The 19,733-nt window shown below is 48.1% G+C and overlaps 1 protein-coding gene across 3 annotated transcripts in view; it reads left to right on the forward strand.

Moving 5' to 3' along the window:
- Positions 1–19,733, forward strand: part of MPP6 (membrane palmitoylated protein 6) — a 134,506-nt gene that overhangs the window by 60,783 nt on the left and 53,990 nt on the right. Inside the window, exon 2 of one of the 3 annotated variants that reach the window (XM_034760648.1) lies at positions 8,071–8,192. In XM_034760648.1, coding sequence (XP_034616539.1) covers positions 8,076–8,192 — 117 coding nt within the window. In that variant the 5' untranslated portion in view covers positions 8,071–8,075. The remainder of the gene's footprint in view (positions 1–8,070; positions 8,193–19,733) is intronic. The other 2 variants (XM_034760646.1, XM_034760649.1) reach the window with 2 other exon arrangements.

Below are 19,733 nucleotides of genomic sequence, written 5' to 3' on the forward strand. Positions count from 1 at the left end.
TCTCTTTGGCAGAAAGAATTTTTCATTGGCTAGCTTTTTATTTCATATAGCAAAATTACAGGCATTGATGTTCAAACAAGAGTTTGATTACAACAAACTGTTGGAATTAGTTAATAGGCTGCCACATGAGCTCAGGCCTTAGTTACAAGTTATCCTTGATGAAGGGAAGTTAGTTGTCAGATCATCCCTTGAAGTGTCACTAGATGCAGCAGATACAGTTTCCTGATCCTTGGCAACTCCGCTCATGATGAGGCAGGCTTCGTATTGCAATCCTCAGCTTCCCCAAGGAGGCCTGGGCAATAGTAGATCTCCCTTCAAAGAAAATAACCTGTTTAGCAAGATAACAGTGAATCACTTCATTCTTTTAAGGACACTCGCACAATTCTCCTTTCCTTAGGGATATATGCTTTGGCACCTGGAGGTAATATTCCATCCAGTTGCCTCATACACAGTTCTTCCTCTCAGCCATTCTGTCATTAAAAGGGCCTGTGATCCCCTTAAGAAGTGTCAGAGGGTACAGTACAGCAGGCACAATGCACCACCACCATCCCATCTTCAGTCCCAACCTCCCACCAGGAAGGCATTTTGTGAGGGATGTTCAAGAGCTATTAACCTGTCTCCACACCTTCAGTTATTCCTACACCTTTTGGTGGCTGCCTGGCCGATTTACACCTGATGTGGCAGTATATTGTGTTGCACAAATGAGTCCTAAACATCATCTCGACTGGCTACACCATAGAATTCCTGTCTGCTCCTCCTACTCCGGCACCCCTGTCCCTCCTCAGGGACCCCCCCTTACGAGAGGTCTCTTCAACAGGAGGTGGACTCCCTAATTCCACTAGGGGGCAATAGAGCCTGTGCCACTTCAGCACAAGGGCAAGTGGTTTTACTTAAGATATTTCCTCATCCCCTAAAAGAAGTGAGGCTGGACTTTAGGAAGCTTGAATGTCTTCATACACCACTAAATATTCAGGATAACCACACTGGCTTCAATAATCCCTTTCCCAAGTGAAGGTGACTGATTTGAAGGGTGCCTATTTTCACATAGCACTTTCATCCAGCATACAAGAGATTCCTGCGCAGTATAGTGGACCAAGAGCACTTTCAAGCGGAGTTCTCCCTCTTCTTGATGGCATCAAGAGTTTTTTTTTTTTTTTTACAAAGGTGCTCTCCGGGATAGCAGTATATCTTCATTGCTGAGGCAGCCTGGTATTTCCTTACCTTAACAATTGGCTGCTCACAGGACACTCGTATCAGGAGGAATGGATAGTGATCCTCTCCTTACTAAATTTCTTTCACTCTTTGGGATGTAGGTAAATCCAAAAATGTCCACTTTAGCACCAACAAAAGTTATGGAATTTATTAGAGTGAATCTGAACTCAATTTTGGTCATGGCATACTTACTGTTTCAGATTTTGTGTGATGAAGGACCGCGTCGCCCAACTCTGACTCACCCTCACAAATGACAATCTAGCCCTGTCTGGTCCTTCTAGGCTATTTGGCTGCATGCAGCTATGTGACATCATTTGTAAGAGTCTGGTTGTGGATGGCCTATGCTCCAAGCAGATGCACCCTGGACAAACAAGTTTTGTTTCATCTGAGTGTCCTCTCGTCCCTCACCTGGTGGGAAAACAAAGAGACTGTGTAGGGGTTCCCTTTGTTCCCCCATAACACACACATACATTCATTACAGATGCCTCCTTACTGTGCTGAGGAGTGCATGTAGGCAGTCATATGGCTCAGGGCTCCTGCACTCCACACAAAACCAAACTGTACATCAATCTTCTCCCGCTTCAGGGAATGCACAAAGCTTGCAAAAGATTGCCACCCTTCATCTGCTCCACACATGTCTAAGTTATGTCTGACAGCGTGACTACTACAGTCTTTTATATAAGCAGGGAGGAGTGAGGTCTCCCTCACTCTGCATGGATGAAATCAAGCTTTGGAACTGGTGTATCAGATCCCTGTCGGCAGTGCACTGACCAGAGTAATGAATGCTAGAAGATAGTGTAAACAGGCATATCTACCAGGATTGTGAGTGGGAACTCCACTCTTCAGTGGTGCAGAACAACTTCTGGTAGTGGGGTTTCCCATTCTGGGACTTCTTCAAGCAAACTAGAAGTGCCCAACTTACTGCTCATGAGCTGCTATGAAGGATGCCTTTCCGGGACACTGGTTGGAGCCGCCAATGTAGGCCTTCCCTCCCATTCCCCTATTAGTCTGTGCCTACAGGAAGGTCAAGTAGGAAACGGCAAAAATAATCCTGATAGCACGTTGGTTGCTGAGATAATTTTGTTCTGCCACCGTCCTGCAGATGGCCTCTCACCCATGCATAACCTATAAGTGTTTCTAAATCTGCTGTCTCAGAACGAGGACAGAGCCGTCCATCCAAATCCAGCCTCTCTCCATCTGGCCGCCTGATTTTTGGATGGCAGAGCATTTAAGAGATTAATAGAGTATAACAAAACCAGACTGTCCAGTTCAAGTACTTTGGTGGCTGGGTTCCAGAAGATAGTAAGCTTAAACATGATATGGTCCAGACTGGGGAGTGTTGGCAAAGTGTGGAATAGCATCTTGTTTATGACAAGCATGTCACTGTGACTGAAAGTTCAACTGTATAGAAGGATGGTGCCGCTGCAATGCTCTGCAGTAGAGAAACATGGGCAGTAAAGGGGTGGCAGGGTCAGTGCCTACAGGTGTTTGAGATGAGATGCCTTTGCATTATAAAAAGAGTCACACACAGAGACAGATTGCAAAAATGTAGGGTAGAAATCAGTCCATGATGTGTCTGCATCATTTGAACCTTTGGCCACCTGCTCTCTTTTGCCCCGTCTATGAAAGTGGCCTTCCTAATGGTGATCATGTTGGCTATGAAAGTGGATAAGCTTGGGGCCCTCATGGTGGACCCTCTCCACATGGTGTTCCACAGGCATAAAGTATTGAAATCACATCCCAAGTTCATCCCAAAGGTCCCTTCTGAATTTCACATGAATCATACTGCTCACTTGCCAGGCTTCCACTCAAAGCCTAACAGTAATAGGAATGACAGGAAGCTGCACTCTGTGGTTGTTGGCAGAGCTTTAGCCTCCAACTAGCAAAGGGCAAAACCCTTTAGAAAGTCTCCAAGGCTATTTATTTCCATTACTGAGAGAATGAAAGGAGAAGCAGTTTCTTCTCAAAGGCTCTCAAAATAGATTTCAGGGTGTATTCTCCGCTACTAAGAGCTTATGGAAGCTCCTCCCCCTTACGGTATCTGGGCATATTCAACTAGAGCACAAACTGCAGGGAGTTAGTTCCCCTCTTGGACATCCGTAGAGCAGCAGCTTAAGGCTCCCTTCATACCTTTACCGGGCATTATGCTTTTTTCCAAGCTTCATCTGTGGATGCCTCCTTTGGTTCAACGATCCCGTGATCTGCAGCATTCTTCTTACATACTTCTCTATCATGAGTACTGTTTGGGAGTCACCCACAGTGTATACCAATATGGACCAGCGCTTGAAGAAGTGAAGGTTACTTATTTCTATAGTAACTGGAGTTATTTTGAGATGTGTGGTCCCGATGGGTATTACCTGCCCTCCTTCCCCTCTGCTCAGATCCTTACTTGAGTCGCAGTAGAGTAGGAAATCGTGAGGCAGCAGGTCCTCACTTCCACTTATGTCTTCAGTTCAGAGCATGAGGAAGCATAGGGTGCAAGTGTGGACCAACACACTGCTATGGAAAAGTCTTCTGGTCTCAGGCACATGGAACACGTGCACTCATAGGGACCGTGCATCTTGAACTCCAGTAACTATACGGTAAGTAAACTCCATTTTTCCATGCTAAAGCCAGCTTAGCATAGCCAATACTGGCATTGTATCAAATTTAAAAATCGATTGAGGCTGAGAAGCAGGGCTACTTCAGGTCTACTAGCGCAGCAGAGGAGATCACAAGAAACTGAATATGGTGTCCAGATTAGTCTTCCAAAATGAATAAGCCTTCATATAGTAAATACCCTTCTCCTTCATGGAAGCAAGAAAGATGTGAGCACATCAGGACTTTCAGTTTCTGGGCACCTAATCCCCTGCATTCATCTCATCTCTAGTAGTTTCTTTTGGAAGTCCCCCTTATGTCAGGAGTTCTTGCTCCAGAAACATTTGAGGTTAGTGGCACAGCGATTGATTCAGCTCTGAGGGATAGATGTCTGAAGTGAAAGAAAAGTCAGAAAATAATATTTAAACAGGAACATCTGTCTTATGTATTACCTAAGAGCGTTCTCATTTTCTTGATGCGTCACGTATTTAGCACTTCAGCTACATGCTATATTAGTTAATTTATTAAAGAATTAATGGAACTATACCACTGTAGTTTTAATGAGGTGCCTAGCAGATTTCTAGTGTATCTGCTTGTGACAGGATCCCTGGGGTGCAACCTGGGACTATGGGACCATTGTGTCCCCTCTGCTCACTATTCTGAGTTGTCTCTCACAATGCCTTACTGGTGGCAAGCAGCAAACCCTCCAGGTGCAGTTATCACTCAGTACAACTGCATGTGGAGCCCCACACCCAGCTAGAGTGCATGAATGCCCCAGTCACTCATGAATCACACAGAGAAAGGTACCAGCCAAATCCCACCAGCTCCCAGCCTTGTACCTTAGGAATATACCGTCTTGCACTGTTCAAGACTCTTTCTTGAGCAATGCAAATTTATTAATTGGTTCATAACTTCATCAATGGAAAGTGGAAATGCACCAGCCTTTGTGACCTGAGCAGATTTGCCAAACACTTCAGACAAACTCGCTGGTAAAGATAAATAGTAAAACAAGTGTATTGATTACAAAAGATAGATTTTAAGTGATTATAAGTGATAGGCAAAAAGAGTGGTTACCCCCAAAAAAGAAAAGAAAATATAAGCATGCAGTCTAAACTCTCAACCCTACTAGAGTGGGCAACATCTAAGTCAGGGATTGGCAACCTTTGGCATGTGGCCCATCAGGGTAATCTGCTGGTGGGCTACGAGACATTTTGTTTACGTTGACCATCTGCAGGTATGGCCCCCTACAGCTCCCAGTGGCTGTGGTTTGTGGTTCCCGGGCAATGGGAGATGTGGGAAGTGGCGGCCAGCATGTCCCTGCGGCCCATTGCTTCCTTCAGCTCCCATTGGCCGAGAACGGCAAACCGCGGCCTCCGGGAGCTACAGGGGGCCGTGCCTGTGGATGGTCAAGATAAACAAAAAATCTTGTAGCTTACCACCGGATTACCCTGATGGGCTGCATGCCGAAGGTTGCCAACCCCTGATCTAGATTAAGCAGTTCTTCTCATTTCACTGGATATTTCAGGTTGGTAACAGTCTTTAATACTCAGGCTTTTCCCTCTTAGTCTGGGGACCAGTCTCTTCAGCTCTGGCATTCTTGTTGCTTTCTGCATAGGTGGGGAGAAGAGAAAGGACGAAGCATGGGGCCATCATGTTGTGTTTTATACCCTTAGACCATGTGCTTGGAGAACATATGTCTAAGCATGTCTGGTGGGCATTGCTGAGTCATCAGGCAAGGTTGAGCAATTCCCCTGGTGTGGCCTTCTGCAAGCGAGTCATTGAATTGTCTCTTGCTGGACAATGGCTGATGATGTTTGTTCAGCACCCACCTGGGCGCTGGTTGCACCCCTTCTTATTGTCTTTGGGGAGCTAGTGTCTGGATGCTCAAAGCATATTTTAATGACAACCATACAATGCAATTCTCATAACTTCATATGCATTAATGATATACATATTTATATGGAACAGTGGGTTTCAGCAGATCATAATCTTTCCCATGATACCATACATGGCGTGCTTTTATATGCAATATCACAATTATATACAAATGATGAATATGGGGGTTACAGGGTGTTCCCCCACGGTGTAGAGTTTCACAATGCTGCTTTCAGGACTTAATCTGACCTGGAGAGGGGGGATGTGATGGTAGTTTATTTTTTATACAGTGCTGTGGTACACATGGTGCTTCAGTCATTTAAGAAGAACAGTCCCTGCCCCAAAGAATTTACAATCTACAAAGACAAAGTATGCCCAATAAATGTGGAAAAGGATACAGATTGTCAGCCTAAAGAGCTCCCTGGCATTTAAAAAATTGTTAGATCACCCATATGAGGGACTTTAAAGAGAGAGAAAAGGAGGAAGCTGATGCATAGTATCAATAATAAGTAACTAGTGCTGTTGTCCATATGTAATGGTTGCTTCTGTTTGTAAAACACATAATTTGTTAGAACTTTGTGGAATAAGTTCTTAATTTTAGGAAGTTTGTTAACTATGAAATGGCATTGTTAAAGATGTGTAATTTTGTGGAATCTGGTGAGCTCTGCACAATTTCTTTGTAAAGCAAAGAAAGCATATTACTGTGATTTAACATTTGTGATCCCAACCCTGTATGACACATATTACACCAATAAAAATGCTAGATAGAAGCACTTGTATACTTGTGCAAAGGTATTTATTTTATACCAGAAAACCAGCATTAAGAGAATGTTACAGTTGTGTAGTTAGAGAATTTGGAAGTCAGGAAATGTGAATGTGAGGCCTTGGCTACACTTACCAGCTAGTTCGACGGCTGGAAATCGAAGTTCTGGGTTCGACTTATCGCGTCTAGTCTGGACGCGATAAGTCGAACCCGGAAGTGCTTGCCGTCGACTGCGGTACTCCAGCTCGGCGAGAGGAGTACCGCGGAGTCGACGGGGGAGCCTGCCTGCCGCGTGTGGACCAAGGTAAGTTCGAACTAAGGTACTTCGACTTCAGCTACGTTATTCACGTAGCTGAAGTTGCGTATCTTAGTTCGAATTGGGGGGGGGTAGTGTAGACCAAGCCTAACATTGCTTGCCAACTTGAACAGGGGCTTTTAAAAACATATGGGCTATGTAGAGTTTGATTTGGTTGCTTTTAGTCATTTTTGTTTTGCTGACTTAGATACAGTATTCAGCATGAACCTCTCAATGTGGTTGCCAACAGCTTTTGTCTATCAGCTAAAGATTGGAAATAATATATTGCTGTCAGAATCTATGAAAGCATAATGTAACTGTCATTTCCCTCCTACTCATCCTTTCAAGGAGAATTCATTTTCTTAAAGTAAATGGGGGGGGGGTGTTTATTGCAAAATATGGTTATAGAAGACTTTTTTTAAATATTAAAAATGGTTCACAAACCTGTTGATTGACACAAGCTATTGTACTTCAGGATAGCATTTAATTGTGTTAAAACGTTCTGCTTAATAAAGAGTGGCCAGTAAATATTTTCATGAAATGGTTTTTTCTAGGCAGGATAGATATCAGAATGTAGGTGTTTTAAATACCATCCATTCTGTAAAGTTGTTGTTACATAATGAAAGCTATTGTGGAAAGCCATGAAGAAGTAATGCAGATTAGGAACGCATTCCTGGGTGGGAGGAAAGGGTATGTGTGTAGTTTTCTGACTTTTTTGCGGCCTGTGGACTACTGCAGTACAGTAGCTTATAATTATTATTTAAATTTTTTTTGTGTGTGGAACATTTGCAAGCCCATGTGTACATGCAAATATCAGAATTGTTCAACTGTACACAAGTGTACCTGCAGTATGTGTGGACATGTGCACATGAGGGCTGAAAACACTTTTTGAAAGTGCAAAGAAATGAGAAATAGAAGGAAAGCAGTCATTAATACACGTTACATTTAATAATAATATGTGCAGGTTTGTCTCCCAGGATATAATGTATAGCATATACTCATTTATGTATTTCTTGACACCTTTAAACACTAGCAAATGTTGGAAAAAATGTGCTGCACCCAGCTTCAAAGCAATTGCGTAGGTAAAACTCTAGGTGGATCTCAAAAAAAAAAAAAATCTTATTTTCTGTCTAAGCCCCTTTCTTTGTAAATGCAAATGGAATGTTGGCTGCCCCACACTCACTCCAATGTGCTATATAAAATATCTACAGTAATTCCACTGGGGCAGTCACTACATCAGTAGTCTCTAAACATCTGAGATGTCTTATGAATATTGGGTTTTAGTTGTATTTCAGCTTTTAAAGGCTTTGTCCAGAATATTTTTATCATTACTTTTTCTTTTTATCAGCAGCAATGCAGCAAGTTTTGGATAATCTTACTGATCTGCCCACATCAACAGGAGCTGAAGAAATAGACCTTATTTTCCTCAAAGGAATTATGGAGAACCCTATTGTAAGATCACTTGCTAAGGTATTTTGATGTATTGATAGTTTGAATTAAATTTGACACTTTTGATATTTTTACTTAGACTGTTGTCAATTCAAGAGTTCTGACTGGTAGTATAAATTCATTTGTCCAGAGCATAGCTACCACTGGTGGATTTGGAGGAAAATGTGAGAACAGATTTAATCCTGGACCCCCTTGACTTGATCCTTTCTACTGAACTCCGTTTCATTTCTAGCATTTAGAAAAGGGGTTGGAATATGGAGGATGAAAATAAGTTTATTTTTTATTACTTTTTTAAAAATTAAATTAATGGAGATATCCCATCTCCTAGAACTGGAAGGGACCTTGAAAGGTCATCAATCAAGTCTAGCCCCCTGCCTTCACTAGCAGGACCAAGTACTGTTTTTGCCCCAGATCCCTAAGTGGCCCCCCTCAAGGATTGAACTCACAACCCTGGGTTTAGCAGGCCAATGCTCAAACCACTGAGCTGTCCCTCCCCTCCTGATAATACTTGTATTATCAAAGAGCCTAGGAGTCTCAGTCAAGAACCAGGATCCTACTCTGCTGGGCACTGTACACACAGAACAAAAAGACATTCCCTGCCTCAAAAGAGCTTACAATCTAAATAAAAGGAAATTTTTAGTGGATATAGACAGACCAACAAGTAAGTACGAGAAACATTTCTGGTCAGTGTGATAGGCTGTGGCCTCAGCACACCAGCAGCCTTATCCTTATCCTTTGTATGCACCTCAGCAAAGGAGAATTTTAAGGAGGGAATTGAGGGAGAATAATGAGTGAGTTTTGTAGATGTCATGGAGCCTTTCTTCCAAGCATGAAGGGAGAAAACACAAAGGAGGTTGTTTGAAAATTGACTTGGTACCGCCCAATATTTTGATTAGTTTTGTTCATTCTAGTTTTTTAACGTGGCACACACAAATGGATTAAAAACTGGCTGACAGGTCTCAAAATGTAATTGTAAATGGGGAATCGTCATTGAGCAGGTGTATTTCCAGTGTGGACCAGCAGGAATCAACTCTTGTCCCTTTGCTATTTAACATATTTATCAATGACCTGGACGAAAACAAAATAATCACTGATAAAGTTTGCAATTGGGGGAGGGGTAATTAATGAAGAGGACGAGTCACCGATTCAGAGTGATCTGGATCGCTTGATTAACTGGGTGCTAGCAAACTATATGTGTTTTGATAGAGCTAAATGTAAATGTATACATCTAGGAACAAAGAATATAGGCCATATTTACAGGATGGGGGACTCTATCTTGGGAAGCAGTGACTCTGTAAAAGATTTGGGGGTTGTGGAGGGTAATCAGCTGAACATGAGCTCCCTGTGTGACACTGTGGTCAAAAGAGCTAATGTGATCTTGGGATGCATAAACAGGAGAATCTCGAGTAAGAATATATGTTATTTTACTTTTATATTTGGCAATGGTGCAACCGCTGCTGGGATATTGTGTCTAGTTTTGGTGCCCACAGTTTAAGAAGGATGTTGATAAACTGGAGTGTGTTCAGAGAAGACCATACGAACGATTAAAGGATTAGAAAACATGCCCTATAGTGATAGACTCAGAGCTCAATCTGTTTAACTTAATAAAAGAGAAAGTTAAGGGGTAACTTGATTACAATCTGGAAGTATCTACATGGGGAACAAATATTTAATAGTAAGCTTTTCAATCTAGCAGCGAAAGATGTAACATGATCCAATGGCTGGAAGTTGAAGCTAGACAAATTCAGACTGAAAATAAGGCATAAAGTGACAATAATTAGCCATTTAAACAACTTACCAAGGATTGTGGTGGATTCGCTATCACTGGCAAGTTTCAAATCAAGATTGGATGTTTTTCTAAATGATATTCTCTAGGAATTATTTTGAGGAAGTGTTACGACCTGTGTTATACAGGAGGCCAAACTAGATAATCACAGTGGTTCTCTCTGGCCTTGGAATCTATGAAAATTTAACAAGTGGGCAATGGATGCTGACATCAGAGGCCGATCGAAGGTAGGAGTTGATTAGGCAAATTCCTGTATTTTAAGAACTTTAGATATCGAAAATATGGTAAAATTATTTATGAAGACAATTTCAAAATACTCAATATTTCAAGATTTTCAGTATTTAGTATTTCTATAGTACTGTCTCCTGTCGCATCTCATCCAGTTTGTCTTTGACCAAACGTACATTGTGATCCACTTATATGAGATATTGTGCCTGTATAGAGCCTCTCTGAAGTCAGTGGGGCTCCAGGCAGGCACAGAAACTCACCCACATGGATCACAGTGCAGAATCCGTGCCTTTGATTGTAAGCTTCTCTGGGTATGAACCATCCTTATTTGTGTCATGTACAGCATCAAGCATTTTTGGTAATAAATGATAATGCTACTTTACAAATGTAAAGTAGACAATTGAAGATTTCTCAAACACTTTTATAATTTGAACTATATCTTAGCAGGGATGGCCTCATGAACCATCTTCTTTTCTAATTGTCATTGCATGGAGCACATCCCTACCCATTCATGCTTGCATCCTCCATACCTGGGGCAGCTATAGTAATTGCTTACATGGAAAGGTAGTTAATGTATCTTAAGCTATCTCTTAATGCAAATAAACAAGGAGGTGAGCCAGCACTATATGACAGACCAACTCTGTGTGGATCATCAGCAGGTGCTCCACAAATCACAGTTTGAGAACCGGTGAAATAATCTAAGCAACAAAATCCTTGTTCAATGATCTTTGAGTATAAAGACCGGCAAAGCAAAAGATTAATTGAAGAATGCTGTCAGATTTATGTAAGAGAAAAGTGTTTTTTCTGTTAGAGACTATAAGAAAATTGTAGTTAAAAAAAAGGAAAAAAGTACACCAGGGTGCAGCCTAGAGAGAGAAGTGTAGAGCAGGGGTAGGCAACCTATGGCACGCGTGCCAAAGGCGGCACGTGTGCTGATTTTCAGTGGCACTCACACTGGCCGGGTCCTGGCCACCTGCATTTTGATTTAATTTTAAATGAAGCTTCTTAAACATTTTTAAATCCTTGTTTACTTTATATACAACAATAGTTAGTTAGCTCCCGGTGCCGCTCCCGCAGACAGTCTTCATCGCGATCCAGGTCTGGATCTCAGTACCGGCATGACCATCGGCACCTTTCTTGATCCCGGTACTGCTCCCTGGCACCACGTAGAGACCGCTTTCCTGTGGACCGGCACCGTTCCCAGCGGAGTCAATGCACGCACGCTCCGCACCGCCCTGGCCCTCACGATCCGCCTCATGCTCTTCCCAGTCGGACGGCGCCTCCCGCTTAGCCTATCCCGCACCGGGCCAAGCAGCGGACAACCTGGGTCACTGGCAGGATGAGGCCAAAGACCCTAGCCAGGAGCCTGCACAGTGGTCTTTCTGGACCCCATGGGCATACCACCAAGCCCAAGGGGTTCCACCTGCAGCCTCCCACTCAGCACATTCAGAGCCCCGAGTACCGGAGGCCACCATCAGTCGTCCCCCCTCAGGGGGTATGGAGGTGCCTGTGCCCACTCCTACGCAGGCCCCAGACCCCGGTATAATTGATCCTGAACATCAGGACCCCTCGCAATTGGACCCGCCACAGGATCCATTAGCCCTGGTAGCATCTTCCTCATCTTCTCCAGATGAGGCGGTGGCAGGGACAACGACCTTGGGTCTCCCCCCGATGGTGAGCACGTAGGTCTAAGACCTTTTACGTAGGGTGGCACGTAACATGGACCTCCAAGCAGAGGAGATAGTGGAGTTAGAGGACCCAGTGGTGAGCATCCTTTCAGTTGACTCCCCATCCCGGGTAGCGTTGCCCATCATCCGCACCATTCAGGCTAACGCCAAGACAGTATGGCAGATCCCTGCCTCTATCCCACCTACTGCCAGAGGGGTGGAGAGGAAATACTTTGTTCCCTCGGAGGAGTATGAATACCTGTATACTCACCCTCAGCCGTGTTCACTGGTGGTGTCCTCAGTGAACGCAAGGGAACGACATGGTCAACAGGCCACAGCGCCCAAATTTAAAGATGCCAAGCACTTCGATTTGTTTGGACACAAAATTTACTCAGTGGGGGGCCTACAGCTCAGAGCCGCAAACCAACAGGCGCTCTTGAGCTGCTATGATTATAACTCATGTAATTCCATGGGTAAATTTAAGGAGTTGATTCCACGGAGTCCAGGGATGAGTTCGGGGCTTTAGTGGAAGAGGGCAAAAAGGTGGCTAGGACCTCCTTACAGGCCTCTCTTGATGTAGCGGACTCTGCTGCTAGGACTCTGGCGTCGGGCATAGCTATACGACGCATCTCCTGGCTTCAGGTGTCTGGCTTACCGCCAGAACTGCAACAGACCCTGCAGGATCTACCATTTGATGGGCAGGGCCTGTTCTTGGACAAAACGGACTCTCGGTTACAGAGCCTAAAAGACTCCAGAACTATCATGCGCTCCCTGGAGATGCATGTCCCAGTTACCCAGTGCAGGCCCTTTAGACCACAGCCTCAAAGGTTCTACCCTCCCTCTTGTCCAAGGCAAGACTTTTACAGAAGACATGGACGAGGTGGTAGAAGGAGATCCACCGGCCACCAATCCGGTCAGAACCAAGGCCCTCCTAAACCATCGTCAGGGCCCAGGCAAAATTTTTGAAGGTGCGCCCTAGGACGACATATTAGTCACCACCCAGGATCCTTTCCCTCCATTTCGAGATTGTCTCTCCCATGTCCACCATGCGTGGTCCCGTATAACTTCAGACCGATGGGTTCTTTGCATGGTGGAAAGGGGATACTCTCTCCAATTTTCTTTTTGCCCCCCCTCCCATCCTCCCTCCCCGTCCCTTTTCAGGGACCCTTCTCACGAGCAACTCCTTATACAGGAGGTCTTTACGCTCCTGTCCATGGGAGCGATCGAGGAGGTTCCATCGGAACTAAGGGGCAGGGGGTTCTACTCCCGCTACTTCCTAACCCCCAAAGCAAAAGGGGGGCTTCGACCCATATTAGATCTGCGCGGACTCAACAAATTCATGGTAAAGTTGAAGTTCTTCTTTGAGTGATTGTTCATGTCCATTCCAAGCAGGTGTGTGTGCGCCGCGTGCACGCCAGCTGGAAGATTTTACTGTAGCAGCATCCGTAGGGTTGGCTTCGGTGCCCCCTGGAGTGGCGCCTTCATGGCACTGTATATAGGGGCCAGCCGACCCTCACCCCTTCAGTTCCTTCTTACCACCGGTGACGGCTAGCTGGTACTTCACTTGCTCTTCAGCATTCATGGCAGTGTTTCGTCTTAGTTGTAAATAGTTAGTCAGTTTGTTAGTTTAGTGTTAGTTTAGATAGATGTTGGGGGGGGGTTCCCCAACGTTTTCGTCGCCCCACTGGGACATGCCCGGGTCCCCAGGGTTCAGACTCTGCAGGGACTGCGGGAAATTCATGCCGAAGAGTGACCTGCACTCTTCGTGCTTAAGGTGCCTGGGGGAAAGCCACCAAAGAGGTGCAGTATCTGCAGGGCATTTCGCCCCAGGACTCTCAAAGATAGAGAGCAGAGACTTAAAGTCCTCCTAATGGAAGCGGCCCTGCGGCCACAATCGGACCCTGGGCCTGCCGATCCGGCACGCAGCACTTCATCCTCGGTGCGCAGTGCCCCGGCACCGGCGATAAGTCGTGAGGTCAAAGCCTCCAAAACCCGGCACCGGAGAGAGTCAGCACACAAGAAATCGGCCTCTTTGAGACATCATTCACCATCGCCAGTGCCGGTTAAAAAGAAGAGGCCGGTGAGGGAACATTCCCCCCACCAGGACCCTAAGGGGCCGGCGCCGTCCACGAGTGCTGCGGGACTGGCTGCACCGCAGACCCATTTTGCTATCCCGTTGACTCCCGCCCCGGAGAGGGTACGGTTGAGTCCGGACAGGCCTAGATCCCCGGACATTATAGAGGAAGTGTGCCTCCCATCGACGCCAGAGGCGTTCGAGGCTGCCTCAGACCTCTTGAGCCTCCCGGTCCCAGTGTCGCCGCACTGGTGGAGAGAACCTCCGGATTCCGCTCGACCCCAGTTAGCATTGCCAGTTTGCCCCAAGATTGTATCGCCACGCTCCCCATACCGCACCACCCCAGTGGCACCAGCGCAGAGGGAACTTTCTCCAGTCCGGCGGCATCGGTCCCCGGTGACAGTGGGTACCGCCCCTCCTATGTCCTCATACTCGGAGACCACTGACTCGGAGGCGGACTCATACCACTCCAATAGATCGAGGAGCAGACGATCGTCCTCACATGCGAGTGCCCAGCCCTACCCGCTGCAGTGGCAGCAACAATGGCAACCACCCCCCCAGTGGCCATTCTTGACGCCATGGGCCTACCACCAGTCAGTGGGTCAGGCATATGGAACCCGTTCACGGGCTGCATCGGTCTCCTTGACATGGGTGGCCCCGCCGCTAATGCCCCCACAACCGGCACCGCTGTCTGACAGGAGTGTGCCACAACGGGACACGGCACCGCCTAGTCAGGCACCTGCACCGACGGGGACCATGCTCCCAACGCCACAGGCACCGCCCAGCACTCCTCGTCGCTCGGTGTCGACCCCGGTACCAGCCGCGGTGTCGCATCCTGAACCCGAACCGGCTGCGCAGCCTGCGTACCGTGTGCCGCAGGCCTTGGTAGAGGTGGAGGGTATAGAAGAAGGCCCTCTTCAGGGGATCTCCTCCTCTTTCTCGCCGGATGATGCAGTGGCGGGAACGTCAGCGGCACTGGCTCTGGAGGACAATAGGATCCTCCAACAGCTGATTACGCGAGCAGCTCAGAGCCTCTTGATCCAAACAGAGGAGATTGAGGTGGATACTGATCCAGTGGTGGACATCCTGACCCCGCGGGCCCATCCAGGGTAGCCCTGCCTCTCATAAAGACCATTGCGGACACAACCCGCACCTTGTGGCAGACGCCAGCCTCATTGGCCCCCACGGCTAAAAGGACTGAGAGGCGATATTTTGTTCCATCCAAGGTCTATGAACATCTTTATGCACACCCTCCCCCGGACTCTCTAGTAGTAGATGCGGCCAACCAGAGGGAGCGCTAAGGGTTCCAGGGAGCTACGCCAAAAAAATAGAGAGGCCAAGAAGTTGGTCCTGTTAGGGCGAAAGGTGTATTCGACAGGGGGTCTGCAGTTGCGCATAGCCAATCAGCAGGCCATAGTGAGCCGGTATGGACACAACACGTGTTCGGCTTTGTCTAGGTTCGTGGAACTCCTTCCCCAGGAATCGCGAACCGAGGTTTCAGCCCTGGTCGAAGAGGGAAAATTGATTACCCGAGCTTCCCTCCAGGCAGCCTTGGATGTGGCCGATTCAGCCTCACGCACTCTGGCGACTGGTCTGGTCATGAGGCGGGGAGCCTGGCTTCAAGTTTCAGGCCTGCCACATGAGGTCCAACAGACAATCCAAGACATCCCCTTCGAGGGGCCCATGCTCTTCTCGGAGAAGACTGATAAGAGGCTACATAGCCTAAAGGATTCACTGGCTACCCTTCGCTCACTAAGCCCACACACCCCAGTCACTCAGCGTAGGCAGTTCAGGCCTCCACAGGCCCCACGGCCGTACCAGCCTCAAAATCGCATGGATGCATTGCGCAGAAGGGCAAGGACTGGCAGAAGGAGGCAACAGCAGCAGCCCTCTGGTCAGTCATCTGCCCAACCAAGGCCTCCACAGGGGCCTAGACCACCATTTTGATGGCCCGGTCGAGGACAACCTACCGGTCAGAACTCTGGATTGTACTAACCTTACCTTTTCGTCACGTCTGTCCCCCTTCTATCGTGCGTGGGCCCGGATCACATCGGACAATTGGGTGCTTTGCACGGTAGAGAGGGGATATTCTATCCAGTTCTCCTCCCTCCCGCCCCACCAGCCCCCCTCCCCGTCCCTCTTCAGGGACCCCTCTCACGAGCAACTTCTAATTCAGGAAGTACAGTCCCTCCTTGCAGCAGGGGCAGTAGAGGAGGTTTCTCAGGAGCTCAGGGGCAGGGGCTTCTATTCCCGCTATTTCCTAATACCGAAAGCGAAAGGGGGCCTCAGACCTATTTTGGACTTGTGGCATCTCAACAAGTTTGTAAAGAAGCTCAAGTTCCGCATGGTCTCCCTGTCTTCCATCATACCTTCCATGGATCCAGGAGACTGGTATGCCGCCCTCGACTTAAAGGATGCATACTTTCACATTGCAATAATCCCTCAGCACAGGCGTTACCTCAGATTTGTCGTGGGCAATGCCCATCTACAGTTTACGGTTCTTCCTTTTGGACTGTCAGCAGCCCCAAGGGTCTTCACAAAGTGCATGGCAGTCGTGGCAGCCTTCCTGCGCAAGCAGGGTATTCAGATGTTTCCCTACCTGGACGATTGGCTCATCAAGGGCCATGCCAAGGCACAGGTGGAGGCTCAGGTGGTCTTCATCAGGCATACCTTCCTTGAGCTCTGCCTCTTGCTGAACGAGGCCAAGTCCACACTTTCTCCAACCCAAAGAATCGAATTTATAGGGGCAGTTCTGGACTCGACACACGCCAGAGCATACCTCCCAGAGGCCAGGTTCCAGACTATGTCCAACATTATTCTCGGCCTCCAACGTTACCCGACTACCACAACAAGAAATTGCCTCAAGTTGGTAGGGCACATGGCGGCATGTACCTATGTGGTGAGCCACGCCAGACTCAGACTGCGTCCGCTCCAGTTCTGGTTGGCGGGTGTATCGGCTGGTCAGGGACTCCCTAGAATCAGTGATGACGCTACCTCGGCCAGTGTTGGACTCCCTCTAATGGTGGCTCGACCCGCGGGAGGTCTGCGCGGGAGTGCCTTTCCTCGGCCCCGAGCCCTCCCTATCCCTGGTAACAGACGCATCGGATGTGGGATGGGGTGCACATCTGGGCGACCTCAGGACCCAAGGCCTTTGGTCAAGGGAAGACCTTTCGTTACACATCAATGTCAGGGAATTACGAGCGGTGCGCCTCGCGTGCATAGCCTTCAAATCCCAGCTGACGGGCAGGTGCGTTTCTGTCCTCACGGATAACACTCCAATGATGTTCTATATCAACAAACAGGGTGGTGCTCGCTCCTCTCCCCTGTGCCGGGAAGCCCTCGCATTATGGGACTTTTGCATACAAAACGTAATTCACCTGACAGCATCCTACCTCCTGGGGACGCAGAACGGGCTTGCAGACGCCCTCAGCCGCTCGTTCCAAGGTCACGAGTGGTCTATCCGCTGGGATATAGTGCTCTCAATTTTCCGGCTCTGGCGTCATCCCCAAGTGGACTTGTTTGCCTCCAGAGAGAACAGGAAGTGTCGCCAATTCTGCTCCCTCATGGGACGCAGTCCGGGGTCTCTAACGGATGCCTTCCTCCTCTATTGGGCAGACAGGCTATTTTACGCCTTTCCCCCGATTTCTATGGTTCACAGAGTAATCCTCAAGGCCCGTAGAGATCACACTCGTGTCATCCTGATAGCGCCGGCGTGGCCGCGCCAGCACTGGTACATGTCGCTCCTACATATGTCTACACGGGTACCCCTCAGGTTGCCCCTATTCCCGGACTTGATCACACAGGATCGGGGTTGCCTGCATCACCCGAACCTGGAGTCGCTCCACCTCACAGCCTGGATGCTCCATGGCTAAACCCAGTGGAGATGTAATGCTCTCATCAAGTCAGGCAGGTCCTTCTTGGTAGCAGGAAGCCTTCAACAAGGACCACGTACTTGGCCAAGTGGAAGCGCTTCTCCCTCTGGGCCACACAACGGGGTCAGGCTCCCTTGCTCGCCCCGGTCCCTCTCATATTGGACTATTTGCTACATCTGAGACACCTGGGACTCTCCCTCTCTTCGGTTTGAGTACACCTTGCTACAATCTCGGCGATCCACGCTGGAGCGGGGGATACCTCAGTGTTTGCGGACCCACTCGTTGGTCGCTTCCTCAAGGGCCTTGACAGGTTGTTCCCACACTGTCCCTGCGTGGGACCTCAATTTGGGTAGAGCGGCCACGTGGTCCTCAATCCACACTTTTACGGCACACTATGCCATCACGCACCAGGCCAGAGATGATGCAGCCTTTGGCTGCGCAGTACTCCAGTCTGCAGTGACCTCTGACCCCACTACCTAGGTTCAGGCTTGTGAGTCACCTGCTTGGAATGGACATGAACAGTCACTCGAAGAAGAAAAAACGGTCACTCACCTTTTTGTAACTGTTGTTCTTCGAGATGTGTTGTTCATGTCCATTCCAATACCCACCCTCCTGCCCCTCTGTCAGAGTGTCAGCAAGAAGGAACTGAGGGGGTGGAGGGTCGGCTGGCCCCTGTATACAGCGCCATGAAGGCGCCACTCCAGGGGGCACCGAAGCCGAACCTACGGACACTGCTATAGTAAAATCTTCCGGCTGGCATGCACACACCTGCTTGGAATGGATATGAACAACACATGTCGAAGAAAAACAGTTACAAAAAGGTGAGTAACCATTTTTTCCGCATGGTCTCATTGGGGACCATATCCTTTCCCTGGATCCTGGAGACTGGTATGCCGCCCTTGACATGAAGGACGCGTATTTTCACATAGCGATTTACCCTCCACACAGGCGCTTCCTTCGCTTTGTGGTAAACCACGAACATTATCAATTTGCCGTCCTTCCCTTCGGACTGTCCACGGCTCCGAGAGTGTTCACCAAATGTATGGCTGTTGTGGCAGCCTATCTTCGTCGACAACGAATACAGGTGTTCCCGTATCTCGATGACTGGCTCATTTGGGGCCACACCAGGGAAGAAGTGCAATCCCATGTCCAACTCACCCTGCACCCCTTCCGCAAGCTGGGCATCTTACTCAACAGAGAGAAGTCAACTCTGGAACCAACCCAGAGAATAGAGTTTATCTGGGCAGTCTTAGACTCCAGACTTGCCCGTGCTCTCCTGCCGATTACTCATTTTCAGACTATGGCAAACATCATCCGCAGCCTCCAAAGCTTCCCGACTTCCATGGTAAGGACTTGCTTCGGCCTTCTGGGGCACATGGCGTCGTACACTTACGTAACCAGGCATGCCAGGCTTTGGCTCCACCCGCTTCAGGCCTGGGTATCAATGGTGTATCGTCCGGGTCGGGACAGCCTGGACATGGTGGTCACGGTTCCGGAATCCGTCTTGTCCTCTCTCAGCTGGTGGCTGAGCCACACGTCGGTGTGCGAAGGGGTACCATTTCACGCCCCACAACCTTCCTTATCCCTTGTCACCGACGCATCATCTTTGGGTGGGGGCGCCCATATCGGGGAACACCAGACGCAGGGCCTTTGGACCACGTCCGAACTAACTCTGTACATCAATGTACAAGAACTGATGGCAGTACGCCTAGCATGTCAGGCGTTTCGCAGTCTCCTACATGGCCATTGTGTGGCAGTCCTCACAGACAAACACCACAGCCATGTTCTACATCAACAAGCAAGGGGGAGCCCGGTCATCCCACCTATGCCAGGAGGCCATTCTCCTGTGGGAGTTTTACATAGACCACTCGATACATCTGATGGCGTCGTTTCTCCCAGGAGTACAGAAAACGCTGACAGACCGTCTCAGCAGGT

The sequence above is a fragment of the Trachemys scripta genome, chromosome 2 (assembly GCF_013100865.1).
Source record: "Trachemys scripta elegans isolate TJP31775 chromosome 2, CAS_Tse_1.0, whole genome shotgun sequence".
In the NCBI taxonomy this organism is placed as follows: domain Eukaryota; kingdom Metazoa; phylum Chordata; order Testudines; family Emydidae; genus Trachemys; species Trachemys scripta.